Source organism: Mastacembelus armatus, chromosome 15 (genome assembly GCF_900324485.2).
Source record: "Mastacembelus armatus chromosome 15, fMasArm1.2, whole genome shotgun sequence".
NCBI lineage: Eukaryota > Metazoa > Chordata > Actinopteri > Synbranchiformes > Mastacembelidae > Mastacembelus > Mastacembelus armatus.
Window position 1 is genome coordinate 22820114 of NC_046647.1, and position 22370 is coordinate 22842483.

Here is a 22370-nt window from a genome sequence, read left to right on the forward strand (position 1 = left end):
CCTCCAGGTGTCCCAGCTTTGGCTGAGTCCTTCCAACAAACTGTGTGTGTATAAAGACTGGGGTCCATGATCTGGACCATCCAGCCCAGCAGGAGGCAGGACTGGGTCTGGCTGTTCCAATGAACAAAGGGAGTCAGGATAATGAGGCTGTGGAAGGAAAGAACAAGACGCTCGGCTTCAAATGATTTAACGGCAGCTCAGTCTGCAGACTCTCCAGGTGAAGAGGGAAAGACACCTATGGGTGCTGCACCAACAGGTGCTGTCTGTGCCAACAATATTAGATTCATCCACAGGGTGTGAGGCTGCTGGAGGATCCAACATTCACATCACATTGACTGAGATTTTGAATCTGCATGGATCACTGAGGTGACCCCAGACTGACCAGTAGTGTGTCTGTGTAGACAGGTGCTCAGATTCAGGTTCATTAGCAGGAGGACTGTACTGTCTCTTCCGCTGTGAGGTGTGAAGGGCATTAGAGGAGGATTATAGATTGTTCATCATCACAGAAATAGCTGGGACAGGGAGCTAGGTAGCAGCATGTGTGTGTGTGTGTGTGTGTGTGTGTGGTTACACCAGGTGCTGGTTTGCTGGACTTGACCTTTGCCCCCACAGTCATGAGGATGATCACATGTACACACACACACACACACACACACACAGTTGTCTGTGACCTTGAGGCTCCTGTACATTGTGCATGTGTGAGCTTGTACCTGTGTATGTTTTTTGTGACTGTGTGTGTGAGACACTTGTAGTTAATCTCAACACACCTCCACCATCCAGGAGACCTTAGTCCCATCATGCTCTTTGCTCTAATCGACATGAGATGCTTCACACTTTGTTGAGGTGGTGGGTGCAGAGTGTGTGTGTTAGTTATTAGTGTGTATTTTCTATTAGATTAGTCCTGGGAGTGTGTAACTCGAGGTTGGCGTATCAGTGGCTGCACAAACAGCTGCAAATGTTTTCCCAAATAGTGAGACGATTATAGGGACTTATGCAAGTGACAGCACAAGGTAATAGAGAGAAGATAAACATGGAGTGATGTTTTCTACTGCAGGTCACTGAATAAGACTTGATGCTTCACGTCCACTGTCTGTGGATCCACACGATCATTTAGTCGTTCAGAGGTTTTTCTCTGATGCTTCTGTTTTACATCAACCCACTGATGAACATGTTAATAAGCGTGAGTCATACTGGAGACCTCAGTATTTCCCAGCAGCCTCCAGTACAGCCAATAAGACAATGTTGCTTGGCAACATGTAGCATCAAAGTTATTTTCCGTAAACCTGCTTAGCAACAAACTTTATTTCCATGACACGAAGCAAACACCTGCACCTGCTGGTCTTGGAGCAGCGTCGTGCATCAGTGTTGGAGGTGAAAGTTACTCATCCTGCCCCTTCACAGCTTTGTTACTGCCTGAGATCCTTGAAAAAGACATTTCAGAGGTAGATTTTATTCATTTGCATTGTTACAGATTTAATTGTGATTTGTTCAGTAGGCAATTGTCCAAAATGAGCGTCATTCCTCAGGATCCAGATAGTCTCCCAAGCACCTGACACCAACAGGCCAGAACAGCAGCTTTCTATCAACATCTGCTGTCATTCGCCTTCGTGTCGGTTCAGACAAACCTGGCAGCAGTGTGACAAATTAGCTTTAAATTCTATTTGTGTCAGACTTACAGCTCTTTTTTGTCAGACAGATAGAGGACGGCCTGCAGGCACTTGTCAGAAAGCAAACAGCATTGTGACTTACGACCGGACGGTTTGTCTCTCTGAGTGAAAGATTATCTTCATACGATGACACACTCGTAAACAGTGCAGAAGCACGGCAATCGATCTGACACATGCAGCACCCCCTGCTCCAATGAGGATACTGGGTGAGAGGAGGATTTACGCAGCTAATAATAGAGCAAAGCAGATATATTTCCAGAGAAGGAATTCTGCACCGAGCCTATTTATAATTACAGAATCCTATGATGTATGCTTCAGGGTTTAACGCCGAGCCAGTGTTAGACTACCGGCACGCCGCTGACTGGGCTGCACAGGAACTCAGCACACGCACACACACACACAAAGATAGAGATAGTGTCATCTTCACACTCTCCTTTAGACTGCTGACAAATATGAGCAGAGGCAATGAGGAGAGTGTTGAAATAGGCACAAGGGACTTAATATCAGTGACCTGCACCTTTTTTATTTAGTCAAACTGTTGAAGGCAAATGTTCAGTGCAGCTTTGTGTTGTTGCTTTTCCTGTCTGGTCATAACTCCTGGCTCTGTCAGCACTAATTTCTATTCTTGAGTAGCTCACTAGGCTGAAAGGGGAAATTCACTCTATCATTACACCAGTTCAGACTGAAGATTTAGAAATAAAGTTTCCGAACCTCTGCTGGTTAGTTCATTGTAGTCGTTCAGTTCTGTCCCGTCCTGCCCTCAGTCTCCACGTCAGGCCTCCCTGCTGCAGCCAGTGCACTTGGGCAGGACATTGAACTTCATTCTTCATCTACAGCTCAACATAAAAAGCAGCGTGCAGTAACTCTGGAGGTCTCCATCCAAAACAGTTTTGCCCTTTCACCATCTATTTCAGTCACAAGGTCAGTTTGAAAAGCAGCTCGCAGCGATGAATTCACTTTCAGAGCAAATGAAGGGTGAGAACACAGCTGCAAACGTGTGTGAGGCCATTTTTTATTTTCATTTTCTTAACCTGTTCACTATTTGCGTATTACACGATCCTGTGGATACTATTACTTTTGTCATATTATGTCTGTTGTTGTTCTGCAGACAGGCTGCAGGTCTGCCACACAACACTTTTCACTGGTTTGCACATAAATAAATAAAAAAAATGCTTATTGGTGAAAACTAAAGAGCAGCCACAGTTGAAATACATTTGAAGGGGCTGAAAAGTCAGAATGCAAACACTGGAGGAACAAGCACCGACTCTAAGTGTCAGTGCTGAGTGAAGCTCAGAGGAGGCTCAAGCAGCGAAAGGAGCTGAAATCATCTAAGTGATCAATTCAGCCAGAAGTGCCTGAAGTGTAATAAGCGAAGGAGTTTCAGGTGAAGGGCTCAGGGTGGAGGCTCAGAGTTTGGACCATACGAGCTGTCACCTCAGAGGTGGGAGTGTAATTACTGAAAGGAGCTGAGGCGTCAGTGAACATGTCTGATACTCTATGTGTAACACAGTGTGTACTCTGACAGCATTTACAATCAGAAAGAAAAACACACACACCTGACCACACGTTACCCGCTGTCACTCAGGCATCCTGCTGACCTTTGACCCTGATCCTTAAGTAGATGTTTGGAAGAGTGACTATTTATTCCTCATCTACCATGAATCTGCCTCCTCACAGTCGCATCACTGAATATCTGTGGCCACACGCCCCAGGTGACGAAACGCTGCCACAGATGCTCTGTGAGTGAGACGATGAGTCACTCCATAGTAAAATAAATAGCAAAGAAAACCTGCTTTAATAAACAAGGATGTTGATGCTGATGTTTGCTCTCCTCCTGCAGCTGTTTCAGTAGTCGTTCCTTTACTTCGCCCTGTGGAAACATACAGTCCATTACACTTTTCCATTTCCATGAGCTGCAGAGGGAGGGCTGAGTTTGTTCTTCATGAAGAACAGGAGCTGTTTCACAAGCACCTCATTTCTGTGTAAGTGTTTGCTAACGTGTCCCATTAGGGGTGATATTTATGCAGCATCTCCTCTGCTGGTTGTGTTAAGTGCTTTGGCTCAGTGTGCAGCTGGTTTTTGTCGTTCTTGTCAGTCAACAAGGTGGATTTCTGTTTTCTTGAATGAAATGTGTCTCTTTCTGCTCAAACAGCTGCATTTACAGTGATAATGTCATGGTTAGATTCAGTCAGAGCACAGGGACTGGTGTTATTTGCTAATGTCATTACTAATGCCACCGTTAAACATTGTGCCGTTTCCAACTACACTAAATATAGAAACTTATTCACTGCCTTCCAACCTGAAATGTGACCTAACACGATTTAAAGAAACACCATGAGAGTGTGAAGCAGAGTGACACCTCTTACCTCGCCTTATCTTTGAGTGGTGACACACAGAAGCAGCCCAAACTGGGCAGGGGCATGTGGATGGGGAGGGGGGTGATGTTGGTGGCGCTGATTGTGCCAAACGGGCACATGAGGACAGTAATGTGAGCAGACACTGACAGGACTTCTATTTTTTTCTCCAGATGTGTGACAGGCCTATATAAGGGGCTGGGACCATCAGAGCAGGAAACCACAGGACTTAACTCTCCCTCCAGCCACACACGGTGCTGCTGAACTGCTTCGTATCAGGACGGACGATGGGACTGCACAGTGTAGAGGAACTGGTAAGATCTGCTTTTTAGAATGATTAATTATTAGAAGAACTGAGAGGTGGAAAGAACAGCCAAAGAACAGCTGAAGGATTTTTATTTCTTTGTGCAATAACATAAATAATAACACTGACCTGATAAAGCATGGATGGAAACTTTCTTCATTTAAATGAAGAAAATAGAATCAAATAGAAAAATCCACTCAGTCCAGATTATTCTTTTATTCTCTTGTTCAACTTCTCAAATGCTGAATGAAGGATTTCTTCACACAGTTAAAAAGGTTTGGACATGTTTCTCAACAGATGCTTATATAGTTGTGACATGTGAAACAAGTATTAGTTCCCACTGGGCCTGGTTTGGTCACTTTGGAGTAAAAATACATGTTGTTGATATTATGGAGTAAAAATACATGTTGTTGTGTGAAAAACAAGACTGAATCTGTCCACACTGAAGTGCAGTTTTCATATGCGATCACTTCAAAACACTTTATTTTAATTCTTATCTAAAATAATCTTAAAAGCATCCAAAATGACCTCAGACACAACATTATCTAAACTCCTTAAATCACCTCATTTATTTGCTTAATTATCCTTTACTGTTACTCTAAGGGGACAGGCTGTTTAATTACAACTTAGGTTAAGAGAAAGGTAATTTAACCTTAAGGTAATTAAATACCAAACTGATTACAGAAGATTACATTAAGTTGTTTTACCCTTCGCTGGTGTTTCTGCACATTTCACCTTAATGTTTTGGGGTTTTTGTTGTAATTGTAAGTGACGGGTCCTTTTCCCTGGCTCTGAAAGTTAGGTAGCATGAATCACAGCACTATAATGTGTTTAAACAATTATGGGAGCGATTCAGTGATGTATAAACAGTCAGTTGCTGGAGTGTGTGTTAATGTGTTGAAGCTGTGGTGTATTTACATTCCTCTGTCAGCGGCAGGACTTGGCTCTGGAGCAGCTGAATCCAGAACAACAGAGTTCCTGCTGAGCTCAGACACAGACATCACTGTGCAATAACGCTTCAGCTGGATATAACTGGGTTTCCTGTACTGCTCTGTACAGTACTCAGGTGTTAGTACTTTACCTGAGTATTTCCAAGATGTGCTACTTCATCCTTGGACTTCACTACATGTCAGAGCCAACCTTCTACTTCAAATTAGAAGTATATAAGGTAGTTAACGTCAGCTACCCAGCGGTATATAAAGTACTTCAAATCAGAAGTATATAAGGTAGTTAACGTCAGTTACCCAGCGGTACATAAAGTACTTCAACTTAGAAGTATATAAGGTAGTTAACGTCAGCTACCCAGCGGTACATAAAGTACTTCAAATTAGAAGTATATAAGGTAGTTAACGTCAGCTACCCAGCAGTACATAAAGTACTTCAAATTAGAGTATATAAGGTAGTTAAGATCTGAGTACTCAGTAAACTTGATAATTGAAACTGTCTCGTTTGTTTACTGAACTTTTTAAGTAACGTACCTTAAAATGTTTGAATAAATTTGGAGGTGACTGAATTTTTGACTTTCATGACCTTTTTATAAAACACTCGTCCTGTACAGTCCCACCAGACCAGACACATCAGACATCAGGTGTGTTTTCTCATTCCAACTCCTCCTCTCCTCTTCAGGTGACCGGGAAGAGGTCAGAGTGCAAAGAGGCCGATGGCTTCCACAGGGGCATGTATGAGGCGGCTGTCAGTCAGGAGAAGCAGGACGACCATCAGTGCCACGGGGAGCTGTCGGAGGAGAGCGACAGCGGTGGCGAACACGAGGAAGTCAGCGTGGCGGCTCTCAATGTAAGAATACAACAGCAGAAGTACAATGAAGTACAACTTACTGAGGCACTTACTGAAGTAATTACTTTACTACTAACATGAATGTAAATTTTGTGATTTAAATCATATAAATTTGACCAAGTGCCCTTGCAGGTGTAACTGTGACAGACGCTGTAGTAATAACAATAATGGCAGTAAAAATACTTGGAGTAAGTTGGAGCTCACATGGGTTTTTCTCTTGCTCTGTGCTGCCACCTGGAGGTGTTTGGGAATCTAACATACAGGTCTGCTGCAAACACTGAAAAACACATTGAAACCCATTAAACACAGGGTCAAACTTCTTCATCATCATCATCATTTAATATTTGTGTTATTATTTTGTCAAGATTTTCCTCACACGCTAAACACAACACAGCAAACACTGCAAAGCTCCTTTAATAGGTTCACTGATGTACTGACGTGGCTGTCAGGGTCCAGGTCCAGCTCTAATGTGCTTTTTGCATGTGTTGAAATCCTCTGTCTCGTCTCTGCCTGGTCAGATGGATAAAAGCGGCAGGCTGAAGCTGGAGACAGTGGACGACTTGTTCAACATCCTGCAGCTGAGGAAGAGGAGGAGGGAGAGGAAGGCTCCAGTCCATAAGAAACAACAGCCGGAGCCTGAGCCCGTGGTAACATGGCATTCTGCTTTTCTCTCTTTGAATCACTGACACTATATATAAATATATATATATATAAATATAGACCTGACCCTCCTATAAACTAAAGAGGGAAAATCACTTGTTCAGTCTCAGAGTGTGTTTGTTTTCATAAAAACACCTGGTTTATGATGCTGTTAGAGCTTTTCTCAGTTTTTTGCATATACTTTCCAGCCAGACTCTGTGGATGAGCACATGTTTCTGGAAGCAGCCATGGAGAACAAACTGCCTGTGGTGGAGAAGTACCTGACTGACGGAGGAAACCCCGACGTGTCCGACCACGTGAGTGTCACTGTCTGCCTCTGTGGGTGGAAACATGGCAACCTCTCATTAAAGTGGGCTAATGAGCGAGTAGAAATATTAACATCTGACAAATTATCATCACTTTATTTAGAAAACTAATAATAATGTAAGATGGTACAGTCATTAGATGCACTGAAGCGTCTCCTGTAATGGCTCTGTGGTTTTACTTCATCGGCAGAGAACTAAAAACGAATCTCTTTCAATCACATCCAGTTCCAGAGAACAGCTCTGCACAAAGCATCGTTCAAAGGAAACGTGGAGGTCATGAAAAGACTCCTGGAGGCTGGAGCTGCCATCCAGCAGAAAGACAAGGTGAGAGATTTTTAAAAACCCTGCACTTTCTTCCTTTCTGTCCTGTCCTGGCTCCATCATACATGAACGTGGACCCACAAAATAAATGATCCCACCAGCTCATGCGTCTGTGTGTGTGTGTGTTTCAGCTGGAGGCCACTGCGGTCCACTGGGCCTGCAGAGGAGGCAGCCTGCCAGCCCTGCAGCTCCTCCTGGATCAGGGAGGCAAGATCGCTTCCAGGGACAAGGTTGGTCCACCCACTGAGGGGATCTGTGTGGGAGAGGGGTCACTTCAGGTCACCTCTGAAGTCAGAGACAAATATCTGAAGCTGTTGAACAGCTCTTACTCCCACGGGTAACATGTGGGAACCCACAGATAAAGTGCAGGTGTTGAAAACCTCCTACTTTGGCACCACCTGGTGGTGTTTTTAAAAAAAGGAGCCAGTGCAAAACTCCCTGAGGGCACATATTGTCACAGCATGTAGATTTTTCATTTCCATGCGAATGTCTCTGATGATTTGTGAACATACCTCACATCCAGAGAACATGCAGACCGGCTTTTCAGTGAAATGTTTGGATTTTTGTCCCCCCCCCCCCAGCTGCAAAGCACTCCGCTCCATGTTGCTGTGAGGACGGGACACTGCGAGTGTGCTGAGCATCTCATTCACTGTGGAGCAGACGTCAACGCCAAAGACAGAGTAAGGACTTAGCCCGACATGCAAGCTGTTTCATACATAAGTCCAAAAACTGCAAAGACATATTTAGTTCTCTCTTGGTCCATCGGTGATACTGCATCAGGCGCCAACAGTTAGAGAAGTCTTTATAAAATCATGATGCCTGAGAATCTGTTTTCCTCCCACACTAAAGGACGGAGACGCTCCCATGCACGACGCTGTGAGAATAAACAGATTCAAGATGATCAAGCTGCTGATGATGTACGGGGCCAGTCTCAACACCAAGAACAACGTACGTGCAGACAAGCCGCACCGCTCATACATGACTGCACAGCTTCACCGTCACAGTGCACAGTGCTGGAAGACATACGTTCTTTTAAAATGCTTATTTTAATAATGGATCATATTTTACATAAGAGGTATTAATGTGAAAATGAATCTGAAGCATAAAGTGTTACAGAGTGAGTCCAAAGGAAAAGGGGTCCAGTTTTCCGGCTCTGATTCACTTCAGTGTGTGTTTGCTTCTCGTCTGCAGGACGGTAAAACTCCACTGGAGACACTGTATTCGTGGCAGAACGGAGCCAAGAGCCTCCTGTGTAACTTCAGCGAGCAGAAGTCCATCCTGTAGACGCAAACAGGGCCCAGTAAAAGCAGGATCTGAACGTGAAGTCCTGCTGTCGTATCAGGAAGAAAAGTGGTCGAAAAGGGAAAATGTGTTTTTCTGGTCCATCCTGTCGTTTCCACACTGAGCGTGATGATGCACACACACCTCTCACACAGAGGCTTTGCTGAGTGTTCAGGCTCTTCTCAACACCCCCGATCACGTCCGTGTGTCTGTCTCACATCTTTGACCCCCTCAGGAACAACCGTTACTGATTAGTCTAGGTGGCCCAGCTGGAGCGTCTGGGCCCGGTTACCTTAACTATGAGACTAGTTATCATTAACTTACCTTCCCCTGGTTCAGGGTTTTGCGTGGACAACTTCAACTTTCCAGGCTGATTCTTGAAGCCGTGGCAGGGTCACATTTTCTCATACGATGTGTCAGTCATACAAACAGCCTGTGTGCTGTCGCCTGGGAGAAAAACCTCCCAAAAGCAGCAGGGAATTGATCAATAATGTGAAGATTATTAGCACCGATAGATTCACTGATCGCCACATATTGCTGGACAATGTCTCGGCCGACGACGTGAAGACGTTTTCTTTTTCTTTTCCTTAATTCTTACTTTAAGCTGAGTTGAAGTCAGCGGCACTGCATCGAGAAGATGACTTATTTATTGATTAATGGCAACGGTCAGCAATTGATTTATTGGGTTTGATTGATATACTTCAATAACATATACTTAATAAGTGATTTCTTAGAGTTCTACTGTAATTGATTATTAGTATACAGTTACTCGTCTTGCTGGTAGATGATGTGTGTTTATATATATTTATATAGTCAGCAGGTTTAACCAAAGTTCCTTTGGTTTCAAAATGAGGCAGGATGAAGCAAGTTTTTGGATCCGGTTGAGAAGAATCTCTCCACTTACAGATTCACACTTATACTGTTGTTTAGTTTAATCAGACAACAACTTTTAACCTCGTCTCCTGCAGCATCATGCATTTAATTGTCCTTTACGAAATCGAACCTTTGTCATCTGAACTGCTTTGACTCTTACAGCTCAGCAAGTGTCCTCATCATGTTTTCAATTCTAAACCTGGATTATAATTTGGAAAACTGGCTTCAGTTTATTATTGAAAACCGTCTACAACCCTGAGGTCCTCGAATTTTCCTCAGATCTCAGCTCATCAGGCGTGTGATTGGAAGTTCAGTGTACACAACTTTTAAACAAAGTTCAGATGTTGCTTTTGATTTTTTTCAGTTTCTTTCAGTGAAGCTCAGTTTTTCTGTCTGAGGTCCAAACAAGGTTCACCTCAGTGACACACAAAGAGCTTCAGCTGGACCTGCACACACACACACACACACACACACACACACACACAAAGCACAGAAGTGTGAGAGGGAAGCAGTTGAAAAGTTGGTTCAGAGGATGTTTGATTTAGCTGATTGATGTTTTTGTGGATTAAACAGTCTACGTGAATGTAATCAGACTTGTTTTTATTCTTTACAAATGTATGTACATGTTGCTTGTATTTATGGATTGTTTGAATAAAACTGATTTTGAAATTAAGCTGTTTATGCTCATGTCTAATGTCCAGATGTTCTCACTGCGATCTGCAAGCTGATCTGAGTGAGCCAAGACTCCTGAAATTAGGATGAATAGAAAATAATTCTAAACAAATCAAATCAGTGCATGAGTCATCTACACACCATGTTGAATTATGGGCTGTTTGTAGCCTGAGTGTTGTTTTTGTAGTGAGTGTTATCAAGTCTGTCTGAGCGTTTCAGAATTAGTCAGCCCTGAAAGTGTCTGGTTATTGTAACCCCCTGAGACCATAGTTCTGACCATGCCCATGAGCAACTTAGAATGGTACAAATGTGGTTTCACTGTGGTTTTAGTCATATTTCAAGTGTTAATGTGTGGTGACATAATTACAGCCACAGGCTATTTAACTACTTTTCATTTTTCCAACCGTATGTTCAGCCAGTTTTGACGTGTGCAAGCAGGTTGGAACGGGTGGAGGAAAGTGTCAGGTGTGATGTGTGACAAAAGAGTGTCAGCAAGAATGAAAGGAAAGGTGGACAAGACAGTGGTGAGACCAGCAATGTTGTCTGGTTTAGAGACAGTGGCACTGAGACAAAGACAGGAGGCAGGGCTGGAGGTAGCAGAGCTGAAGATGTTGAGGTTCTCTCTGGCAGTGACGAGGATGGATAGGATCAGGAATGAGGACATCAGAGGGACAGCTCATGTTAGATGGTTTGGAGAAAAAGCCAGGGAAGCCAGATTGAGATGGTTTGGACATGTTCAGAGGAGGGACAGTGAATACATTGGTAAAAGGATGCTGAGGTTAGAGCTTCCAGGAAGGAGGCCTAGAGGAAGACCGAAGAGGAGGTTCTTGGATGTAGTGAAGGAGGACATGAGGATAGTTGGTGTGGGTGAGGAGGATACAGGGGATAGGGTTAAATGGAGGCAGATGATTGGCTGTGGTGACCCCTGAAGGGAGCAGCTGAAAGGAGAAGAAGCCAGGGAAGCCAGATTGAGATGGTTTGGACATGTTCAGAGGAGGGACAGTGAATACATTGGTAAAAGGATGCTGAGTTTTTGTATTCCTTAAACCATGTTCCACTTTATCTGACTTCCACATACAAACAATCCAATAATGAATATGACAGAGTGAATATTAATAAAGAAAAAGCAGCTACAATGTGTCGACAAAACTAGAAAACCCAAAGGACATGAGATGCATTTTCTATCAAAACTATTGATTACATGAGTGAATATTTCAAATCAAATATGGAACACAAAGAAAGAGGAACTGAGCTGTTGAATAACATAGTGGGTTCAAATATTCTTACACTTTTCTGTCTCTCCTGCTTCTCTGCTCACATGGAGCTGACTGTCCCTGTTCTGTCACCACTCACAGTCAGGACCTGCTGCTTTGGTCGTTGGGTTTCCTTCCTGCAACAACACAGCAAAGCTCTCAGCTTGTCTGTGGCCCCTTTGCCCATGAAAACATACAGGACCAAGTCTGCAATAGGACTCAGCCTGATAAAGGTGAAAGAGACAAGAAAGAGAAAAGGATAATCTGTGTTTGTCATGGAGTAAATGACAATGGGCAGGAACAGAATCACGTATATGAGGAACACCAAAACCACAGCTCCCACTATTCGTCGTTTCTCCTCAGAGGAGACTGAGATGGAAGCAGACAGAGATTTGAGGGTTCCAACCAGGGAGAAGACGAACACAGGGAGGGGAAGGAGGAAAAAGATGGAAACAATGATCGTCGTTTGGAAGAAAATGTCTAATGCTAATGGAACCAAAGGAAACAACCAGACTATGACACAAATCAACACAGAGACTTTAACACTCCTGTTGATGCGATACCACAGGGGCCGGGTGATGATCAAACACCTGAAACACAAGATAAACACATCCATCAGTCTGGACATCATCATACAGGACATTTCTGACTCTCAGCATATTTCAGACAAATGTGCTGATGAAACAGAAGCTGTCAGACACATGAAGGTACAAAGACATCTGGAAAAGACAGATATTCACCTTTCCAGGGCGACACACATCATGAAGCCAATGCTGGACATCAGAGTAGACCCGTAAAGAATATGAAACACTGTTACATATTCAGTGTTTGTAACATACTGAATCATGCAGCAGATCTGAAGGAGGTCAGAGATGAGAAGGTTGATAACAAAGATGGGAGCAACGTGGTCATCACGTACCTGCAGGAGAACATGGATAAAAATAAAAATGGCAGCTGTTCAGGTTTTACAATCATTTGTAAAACACAAGCCCTTTGCATCACCAGAGATTTAGATAATCAGGCAAACGTATGGTGAGTCTAACACACTATGACATTTTATTATTGTTGCATTTAAGATGAATAAATCCTGTCAGGTTTGGGTACAGATATAAGGAAACACATGAGGTGGGCAGGTACAGGGAACTGAGCATATGAATAATCTGTGTATTTTAATAAAAATCTCTTTTAATTGTGTATTTACATGGAGGTTTAGCCCAGAATTATAGTCAGTCTCATTAGAAACATCCAGTTCTCCCAGCCCTGATACCTGCTTCACCTCTGCAAAGATCCTAAATGTCCTTCACACACAGACAGAAACACACAAGTGTCAGCTGTGATGTTGGTACCAGAGAAATCAGAGCAGAGATGGCCAGCAGGGTCAGAGGAAGACCGAGGCCGATGACGGTACAATGCACGTAAAAGAGAATCATATTTCTCGCATCAGTTTCACTGTAGCTGTTGTTGTGATAAACTGTGGTGTTGTTGAAATCCCCCATTCTTCAGTGAGATCTGTGGTGGGATAGGAGGTAACCTATAACAAGAAATATATTGTGGTCATATCAATGAAGGTGCTTCTCTTTCTAATATACAACAAATAACTGCAAATGTGACAGGAAATTGGTTTAATATCATTGAAAACATTTTGTATCAGTTGTAAAAATCGGATCATTTCTGATATTTCCAAAGAACATCGTCCTTTAAAGCCCCGTCTTTATTTGATTTAATCTGCATCTACTGTCCATAGCTGCTGTCATTGCTCATCACTTTCCATCTTCATTTGCATGTTTGTTTGCATTTTTTGATGTGACTGTTTTATATGCTTCTATAGAAAGTTGTTTCTTTGTTACACAACCAGATCCTCATTATTTGATACACAACAACATTTTCTTTAACAGGAAAGAGAAAATCCAAAGAACCTGATTTGACAGCTGAGGTCAATAGCAGCTATACTGGTCCCCAGATTTGTGACAGTCTACACAGTTATTTCTGGTATTCTTGTTAGAAATTGGACAAAAATATTTACAGAAAAAAGTTAAAATCATATGAATTTTTAAATGTATTTACTTTAGATAGATTGATATTAGAACCAATGCAGCTTTAAATATGAAATTTAAAATAATAATTTTCAAATTATTAATACTACATCAACCTCACACTAAAACATGATCATCATGAAATAAGCAGTTACAGTAATGGGGGAAAAATCCATTAAAACTTATATTTGACAGTTTTTTTCATATATTCATGTTTCCTACATCAAAACTAAATGTAATTAAAAAAAGAAAAATGTGTCCAGTTTAACCACAGTATGACTGTAATTCTATTGTTCTATTGTTCACTCACTTTGAATGAATTTGCATCTTCATTTGCATCATTGTTTGAATTTCTCTTTTTATAAACATCACATATTATATCTCTAAATAGGAACATACAATTTCACTTTTAGCTTTTTCTAAGTTTTACTTCTCATATATTTTATTTTTACCATGTTTTTATTATTTATACTTTTCTCCGTACACAGTTAGAAACAGAACTTTTATTTCCCAGGGATCAAAATTATATTTAACACAAAGTAGAAAACAAATGAAATCAAACTTAATGATTGTCCAGCTCAGGTGAATAGTACACAGGTCCCCAGCTTTGTGCCACAGACTACACATTTAATTCTGTTATCTTAGAAATACATGGCAAATGTAAACTTACTGATTTCTAAATATTTGTATCAGTTGTACTATCAGAGCAATAGAACCAATGCAGCTACACTAGAATAAAAAAGTATAAAATTTACCTTTGAAACGTTGAGGACGACAAAGTGTGGTGTTGTGTTCTCTGCAGCCACACAGACCATAATATATTGTGTGTGATGACACACAGGTTCCTGATTATCTACATCTCATCTGATGAAGAGGGAAAAAGTGGGCAGGTACCAACATATGCATGGAACATCAGAACGACACGCACACTCAGCAGGAAAGACCATTATTGATAATGACGCACACGACAAAGAGACTTGGTGTTCTGGACCCAAATGCGGAGACGGTGAGGAGTTGCTAAAAACAAAGATTTATTCACAATGGTAAAAGTTGTCAAAACCAAGAAAAAGCTGAAGTGGCTTCCTTGATGTGGGAGTGACCATCTGACCACTGCCTGAACCTTGATGGGATCTGGTTTCAGTTGCCTTTTCTCGGGCATATAACCCAAAAACCCAACTGAACAAAGATGAAACTAACATTTTTCATGTTTCACAAACAGTCTAGTCTTTAACAGTCTCTGGACAATACGGACATGATGTACATGTTCCTGAAGTAAACACCAAAGTGTTTGTTGAATGTCATGTTCCATTCATCACCCTCCTTGATGTGGACAAGGTGGTAAGTGCTGTGTCGAGCTAACTTTGTGTAGATAGTTGGAACGGAGAAAATCAAAATAGAGTGAACAAGTGGAAGCATTTAGTGGTTAGCACTGTTGCCTCACATCAAGAAGGTTCCTGGTTTGGAACCCATCAGGGGCCTTTCTGTGTGGAGTCTGCATGTTCTCCCTGTGCTTGTGTGGGTTTTCTCCAGGTACTCTGGTTTCCTCCCACAGTCCAAAAACATGTATGTCAGGTTGATTGGTGACTCTAAATTGCCCATAGGAGTGAGTGTGAGTGTGTGAGGTTGTTTGTCTCTATGTGGCCCTGTGATGGACTGGGGACCTGTCCAGGGTGGACCCCTGCCTTTCACCCAGAGAGAGCCGAGATAGGCTCCAGCTGATCCCTGGGACCCTGGTTAGGACTAAGGGGGTACAGATGATGGATGATGGATGAGTGGAAGCAGGTATTGAGTGTTCACGGTGATATATCTAAGCTTCCTATAGTCAATTCACCTGTATTGTGAAATCTCACTACACTCATCCAAAACCATGTTACTCATCAGTAACTTTTAACATTTTTTAATCATGACCACGACTATACGGACTGTGCAGTTACGCTCAATTGGTATTTTAATCTTTCATCTTTCATCGGAGTATCGTCGTTTTAGCTGCCACCTTGTGCCTCGGTGTATATTCGAGTTTACGCCAATCCATAACAGACACCATTAGCCTACCTCCCTGTGACACTACCTGGTTTTATGACACCACCTCAGCCGCCATAGCTCACAATGTGGACCAGCAGCTTCCATATCTGGTCTGCAATAGCCTGGACTCTCCTGTCACAAGTGAATATCGTAAATCTGGTTTCACTATTCTTAAGGAAATGTACAAATCTCACATACTTCACTATGAGGACTCCATTAATCAAACTAAATCCACTTACTACTCTGGTTTAATCTTCTCCAACGAAGGCAACTCCAAGCTGAATCCTGACCCCTTCACCTGTACTCCACTGACACTTGTAATTCCCTAATGCAGTTTTCCATTGAGAAAATTCACAATATCTACCGGCACCTAAGACTTGTTTCCCTGCCTCTCCCCCACTCTGGACTACTTGTGTACTGCCAGCCATTTTCCAGTTTTCAACTACCTGATGCCTCAGTGATTGCAGACCTCATTCATCAATCCAAGCCACCTCGACTTCCCCCCCCCCAATGCCTTGGCCAAATCCTGCATCTCCTCTCTGCTCCCACTCATATCTGCCATCATCCATTCCTCTCTCACCACTGGAATTGTTCCCTCACATTTCAAATCTGCAGCTGTCACCCCAACTCTGAAAAAACCTGGTTTGGATCCCAACAATTACAATAACCTCCGCCCCATCTCCAATCTACCTTTCATTTCCAAAATACTAGAAAAAATGGTCGACACTCAACTCCACTCTCACTTAACTCAAAACAACATCTATGAACAATTCTAGTCTGATGTCTGGCCCCGTCACAGTACAGAAACAGCTCTCATCAAAATCACAAACGACCTCGTCATGGCAGATGATTCTGGTTTAGTCACTTTCCTCATTCTCCTTGATCTGAGTGCAGCCTTCGACACTATTTCTCACTCCATCCTCCTCAACAGATTATCACTCACACCCCCCTCGACTGGTTTCACTCATATCCTTCAGGTCACATTCAGTTCATCCAACTCAAAACTTTCAGATCCCAGCCCTCCCCCATTACCACAGGTGTTCCCCAGGGCTCAGTCCTGGGGTCCCTTCTCTTCATCATCTACCTGCTCCCACTTGGTAATATTCTCTGCAAATTCAACATCCATTTCCATTGCTTCGCGGATGACACCCAGCTCTACCTATCCAGCAGAACCAGTTCCACACTTCCACCCTCCTCTCTCACCAACTGCCTATCTGAAATAAAATCCTGGTTCACTTCAAACTTCCTAAGATTAAACAGTGGGGAAGACAGAAATTCTTCTTGTTGGTACTAAATCTACACCTTCTAAAGTTGACAGCTTTTCCCTCAATATCGACAGCTCCTCAGTTCCCCCCTCCCCTCTCGTTAAGAATCTGGGTGTCATCCTTGACAGCTCATTATCATTTCATTCACATATCAATAATATAACTTGGTCTGCATACTTCCACCTTAGAAACATTAATCGTCTCCGCCCCTCCCTGACCGTCCATTCCACCTCTATCCTTGTGCACAGCCTCGTCACCTCTCGTATAGATTATTTTAATTCTCTCATCTATGGTCTCCCTCACAAATCCCCCCATAAGCTTCAACTAGTCCAGAACTCAGCCGTTCGTATCATCACCAAAACCCCCTCTTTTCACCATATCATCCCCCATCCTACAAGATCTGCACTGGCTATCGGTCAAATTAAGAGTTGAATTCAAAATCCTCCTCCGTACATTTAAGGCCATCCATAACCTCTCCCCTGCCCCTTATCTGTCTGATCTCCTCCATATCACCATCTCCTCCCGCTCTCTTAGATCGTCTTCCTCCATCCACTTCACTGTGCCCTCTGCTCGCCTCAGCACCATGGGGAGCAGAGCTTTCAGTCGCTCTGCTCCCAAACTCTGGAACTCACTACCTTCGGACATCCGCAACATCGACTCTTTTCCATTATTCAAATCCAGACGCAAAACTCACCTGTTCAAAATATCACATTCCCAGTAACTGCACTGCTCCATGTTTACTGTTCTTTTATTATGTTTTATCATTGTTTCTTATTGTCTTTGTTGTGTAAAATAACCTTGAGTTTTTTTGAAAGGCCCTTCAAATAAAATGGATTATTATTATTATTATTAATGCAGGAGCACAAAGTTCTTATCAACAAACAAGACACTGGCACCTACTAGAGAAGAAGGTAATGAATCTGAAATGTATTTCTCCTTTACTTCTCATTCCAGTTTTAAAAGATTGATTATAGATTATATGTCCTTGCCACAGTGGTTAAAATTCAGAAAAGAGTATGCAGGCAGGCAGAACGCAAGTGGCGAAAAACCAAACTCCAGGTACATTTCGACTTGTACAAAGAGAGTCTTCACAACTATAACCAAAAACTAAAAAATGCAAGGCAATCATTTTTCTCAGAGGTTATCAATAGAAACAGCAATAATGCCTGCACATTGTTTTCTGTAGTAGACAGACTCACAAACCCAGCATCCTCTGTTCCTTCTGAACTGCTGTCCAAAAAGTCATGCAATGCAATGAGCCTTTTTCACAGACAAAATATTAAAGATAAGACAAACTATCTCTAGCTGCAGTCCTAGGAACATGACAATATCACCTGTGCCTCCTTGTTCTCCAGTGAATCTAGAACGTTTTGATCTCCTTGATCACAGAGCTCTGGCGGAAACGCTTCTACAATTAAAATCTACATCATGCTGCCTTGATATTTTACCATCAAATTTTTTTAAAAATGTTTTTAACAGCTTAGCTCCAGATGCATTGCAGATTGTCAATAGTTCTCTTCAGTCAGGGCAGTTTCCCCAGGCCTGCTGTTATAAAACCTCTTCTTAAAAAGCCTAATCTAGATACTTCCGCAGTAAGTAACTACAGGCCAATATCAAATCTTCCATTTTAGGGAAAAATAATTGAAAAAGTAGTTTCTCAACAAATATATATATATTATGGTGCAAAACAATCTTTTTAATGCGCTTCAGTCTGGATTTCGCGCACACCACAGCACTGAGACTGCACTTATTAAAATTTTAAATGATTTACATTTAAATAATGATGAATCCAAAACCTCTGTTTTAGTACTACTGGATCTCAGTGCTGCGTTTGACACAGTTGATCATGATGTGCTGCTTGATAGACTAGAAGCGTGGCTGGGAGTTACTGGCTCAGTGTTAAATTGGCTAAAATCTTACTTACAAGATAGAGACTATTTTGTCTCACTTGGTAACTATGAGTCTGAGTGAACAAAAATGAAATGTGTTTAGTTTGATTAATGGAGTCCTCAGGGGTCTATTCTTGGTCCTCTCTTATTCAATATCTACATGCTGCCCCTTGCTCAGATTATGGAATACTACAACATTCACTACCATACTTATGCAGATGACACCCAACTTTATATATCAGTATCATCTCATGATTATAGTCCTCTAATTTCATTATGTGAGTGTATTAATCAAGTCAAAGAATGGATGTGCCAGAATTTTCTCCAGCTCAATACAGACAAGACAGAAGTGATTGTTTTTGGCCCCAAAAATGAAAGGTCAAAGGTCATTTCTCACCTTGACTCCATGTCATTGAAAGCTACAAATCAAGCCAGAAACCTTGGTGTAATCATTGACTCAGACCTGAATTTTAACAACCACATAAAATCCATCACTAAATCTTCCTATTACCACCTGAAAAACATTGCTAGAATAAAAGGTTTTCTGTCTAAACAAGATGCAGAAAAACTTGTTCACGCATTTATTTTCAGTAGGTTAGATTATTGTAATGGCTTGTTCACAGGTCTTAGCAAAAAGTCAATCAGGCAGCTGCAGCTAATCCAGAATGCTGCTGCCAGAGTCCTTACAAACACCAAGAAACTGGACCATATCACACCAGTTCTCAGATCACTACACTGGCTTCCCGTTAGTCAAAGGATAGATTTTAAAATCTTATTGCTAGTTTATAAAGCACTAAATGGTGGTGGACCAAAATATATCCAAGATATATTAGTTCCCTATGAGGTTTCCAGACCCCTCCGGTCATCTGGGACAGGTCTACTGTGTGTTCCCAGAACCAGAACCAAACAAAGTGAAGCAGCATTCAGTCACTATGCTCCTCACTTGTGGAACAAACTTCCTGAACACCTGAGGTCTGCTCAAACTGTCAGCTCATTCAAATCAGGACACAGACAAATCTATTTCCTGAGGAGAGGAGATCGGTTTAGTGACTATTGAGGGCTTAGCTGATCTTAAGCAATGTGCATGACAGAAAACACTCCAGTTATTGATAGAATCTGTTGACCAGTTTATGAGTCATCTGCCCCAGAGTCAATGAGAACTTTTATATTCAAGCTAGTACGGGCCAGGGATACAGTACCTTCCATCTCAACATGGTTCAGAATTGAGGGGTCCACAGCAGTATGACTTACTAATACCCCATCCTTAATTAGTGAAGCCTGTCTTTTCCCTAGAGAGTGCATTTTACTTTGTGGTGACCAGTCTTTCCACAGTACAAGCACCATCTCTCCAGTCGTTGTCGCTGCAAGTCCTCACAGGCACACACACAACCTCCAAACCTAACAATCGTCTTTCTTATGTGTGATGATGATGATGATGATGACAGATATCACAGTGATGATGGTTCAGATACGTGTGAGAACATTATTGTACAAGGGCTATAAAAAGCCACGGCCCAGTGTCTCTGCATGATGACGGCTGTTCAGTGCTGTTGGACAACCTCACAGGTGTTACACAAAAACTGCACTGTCACAACCTGTGTGTGATAATCAGCTGTGGACCCAGACGCAGACAGCACAAAGACACAGGATGGAGGGAAAACTGGGTTTATTCACTTCATAACTGACAAAACCACCAGGTTCAAAACATGAATTAAACATCAGGAACCAACGAAGATGGTGAGTCCGACAGAGTCGCTTCAGTAAGGCAGCATCTGTACATTCAAAAATTAAAGAGAGCAAAGAAATGAAAGAGAAATCAAGTTCAGCAGCTGATGTTCTACTGAGATGATGAAAACCTCCTGTTCTCTACTGTCACATGTGTTTATCTATTAGTGACTCTGTCCCTGAAGGCAGCACCTTTCTTCTCTTCTGAAATGTTTGTTTAGCTGCATTTCTTCTTACACTTTTCTGTCTCTCCTGCTTCTCTGCTCACATGGAGCTGACTGTCCCTGTTCTGTCACCACTCACAGTCAGGACCTGCTGCTTTGGTCGTTGGGTTTCCTTCCTGCAACAACACAGCAAAGCTCTCAGCTTGTCTGTGGCCCCTTTGCCCATGAAAACATACAGGACCAAGTCTGCAAGAGGACTCAGCCTGATAAAGGTGAAAGAGAAACGCGAGAGAAAAAGAGGCCTTGTGATTGGCAATAAGTAAATGGTAATGGGCAGGAACAGCATCACGTATATGAGGAACACCAAAACCACAGCTCCCACTATTCGTCGTTTCTCCTCAGAGGAGACTGAGATGGAAGCAGACAGAGATTTGAGGGTTCCAACCAGGGAGAAGACGAACACAGGGAAGGGAAGGAGGAAAAAGATGGCGTAGATTATCGGCATATAGAACATATTAAGTAATATGAACAGGACCACAGGAAACATCCAGACTATGACACAAATCAACACAGAGACTTTAACACTCCTGTTGATGCGATACCACAGGGGCCGGTAGACGATCAAACACCTGGAACACAAGATAAACACATCCATCAGTCTGGACTTCATCATACAGGACATTTCTGACTCTCAGCATATTTCAGAAAAATGTGCTGATGAAACAGAAGCTGTCAGACACATGAAGGTACAAAGACATCTGGAAAAGACAGATATTCACCTTTCCAGGGCGACACACATCATGAAGCCAACACTGGCCATCAGAGCAGTCCAGTAAAAAATCGAGTATATCGACACATCCAGTCTTGCTACTTCTAGGATCATGCAGCAGATCTGAAGGAGGTCAGAGATGAGAAGGTTGATAACAAAGATGGGAGCAACGTGGTCATCACGTACCTGCAGGAGAACATGGATAAAAATAAAAATGGCAGCTGTTCAGGTTTTACAATCATTTGTAAAACACAAGCCCTTTGCATCACCAGAGATTTAGATAATCAGGCAAACGTATGGTGAGTCTAACACACTATGACATTTTATTATTGTTGCATTTAAGATGAATAAATCCTGTCAGGTTTGGGTACAGATATAAGGAAACACATGAGGTGGGCAGGTACAGGGAACTGAGCATATGAATAATCTGTGTATTTTAATAAAAATCTCTTTTAATTGTGTATTTACATGGAGGTTTAGCCCAGAATTATAGTCAGTCTCATTAGAAACATCCAGTTCTCCTAGCCCTGATACCTGCTTCACCTCTGCAAAGATCCTAAATGTCCTTCACACACAGACAGAAACACACAAGTGTCAGCTGTGATGTTGGTACCAGAGAAATCAGAGCAGAGATGGCCAGCAGGGTCAGAGGAAGACCGAGGCCGATGACGGTACATTCAATATAAAACAGAATAATATGATATAAATCCATGTCACTGTAGCTGTTGTTGTGATAAACTGTGGTGTTGTTGAAATCCCCCATTCTTCAGTGAGATCTGTGGTGGGATAGGAGGTAACCTATAACAAGAAATATATTGTGGTCATATCAATGAAGGTGCTTCTCTTTCTAATATACAACAAATAACTGGAAATGTGACAGGAAATTGGTTTAATATCATTGAAAACATTTTGTATCAGTTGTAAAAATCGGATCATTTCTGATATTTCCAAAGAACATCGTCCTTTAAAGCCCCGTCTTTATTTGATTTAATCTGCATCTACTGTCCATAGCTGCTGTC

General features: G+C 42.2%; 2 protein-coding genes across 2 annotated transcripts; one reads left to right on the forward strand and one right to left on the reverse strand.

The window, feature by feature from the left end:
• Positions 1–4183: 4183 nt before the first annotated feature.
• Positions 4184–10232, forward strand: LOC113131592 (ankyrin repeat domain-containing protein 1-like). The gene is made up of 9 exons (XM_026309029.1): positions 4184–4335; positions 5952–6119; positions 6638–6766; positions 6968–7075; positions 7310–7408; positions 7537–7635; positions 7987–8085; positions 8255–8353; positions 8597–10232. Exons 1-9 carry the CDS (start codon positions 4309–4311, stop codon positions 8687–8689), a joined length of 921 nt encoding a protein of 306 aa, XP_026164814.1. The 5' UTR covers positions 4184–4308; the 3' UTR covers positions 8690–10232.
• A 10450-nt stretch (positions 10233–20682) lies between these two features.
• Positions 20683–22114, reverse strand: LOC113132026 (G-protein coupled receptor 4-like). Its single transcript, XM_026309827.1, has 3 exons — positions 21965–22114; positions 21362–21537; positions 20683–21211 (listed from the first exon to the last, which is right to left on the reverse strand). The coding sequence occupies exons 1-3, from the start codon at positions 22112–22114 to the stop codon at positions 20683–20685; spliced, it is 855 nt and encodes a 284-aa protein (XP_026165612.1).
• Between the last annotated feature and the right edge of the window lie 256 nt (positions 22115–22370).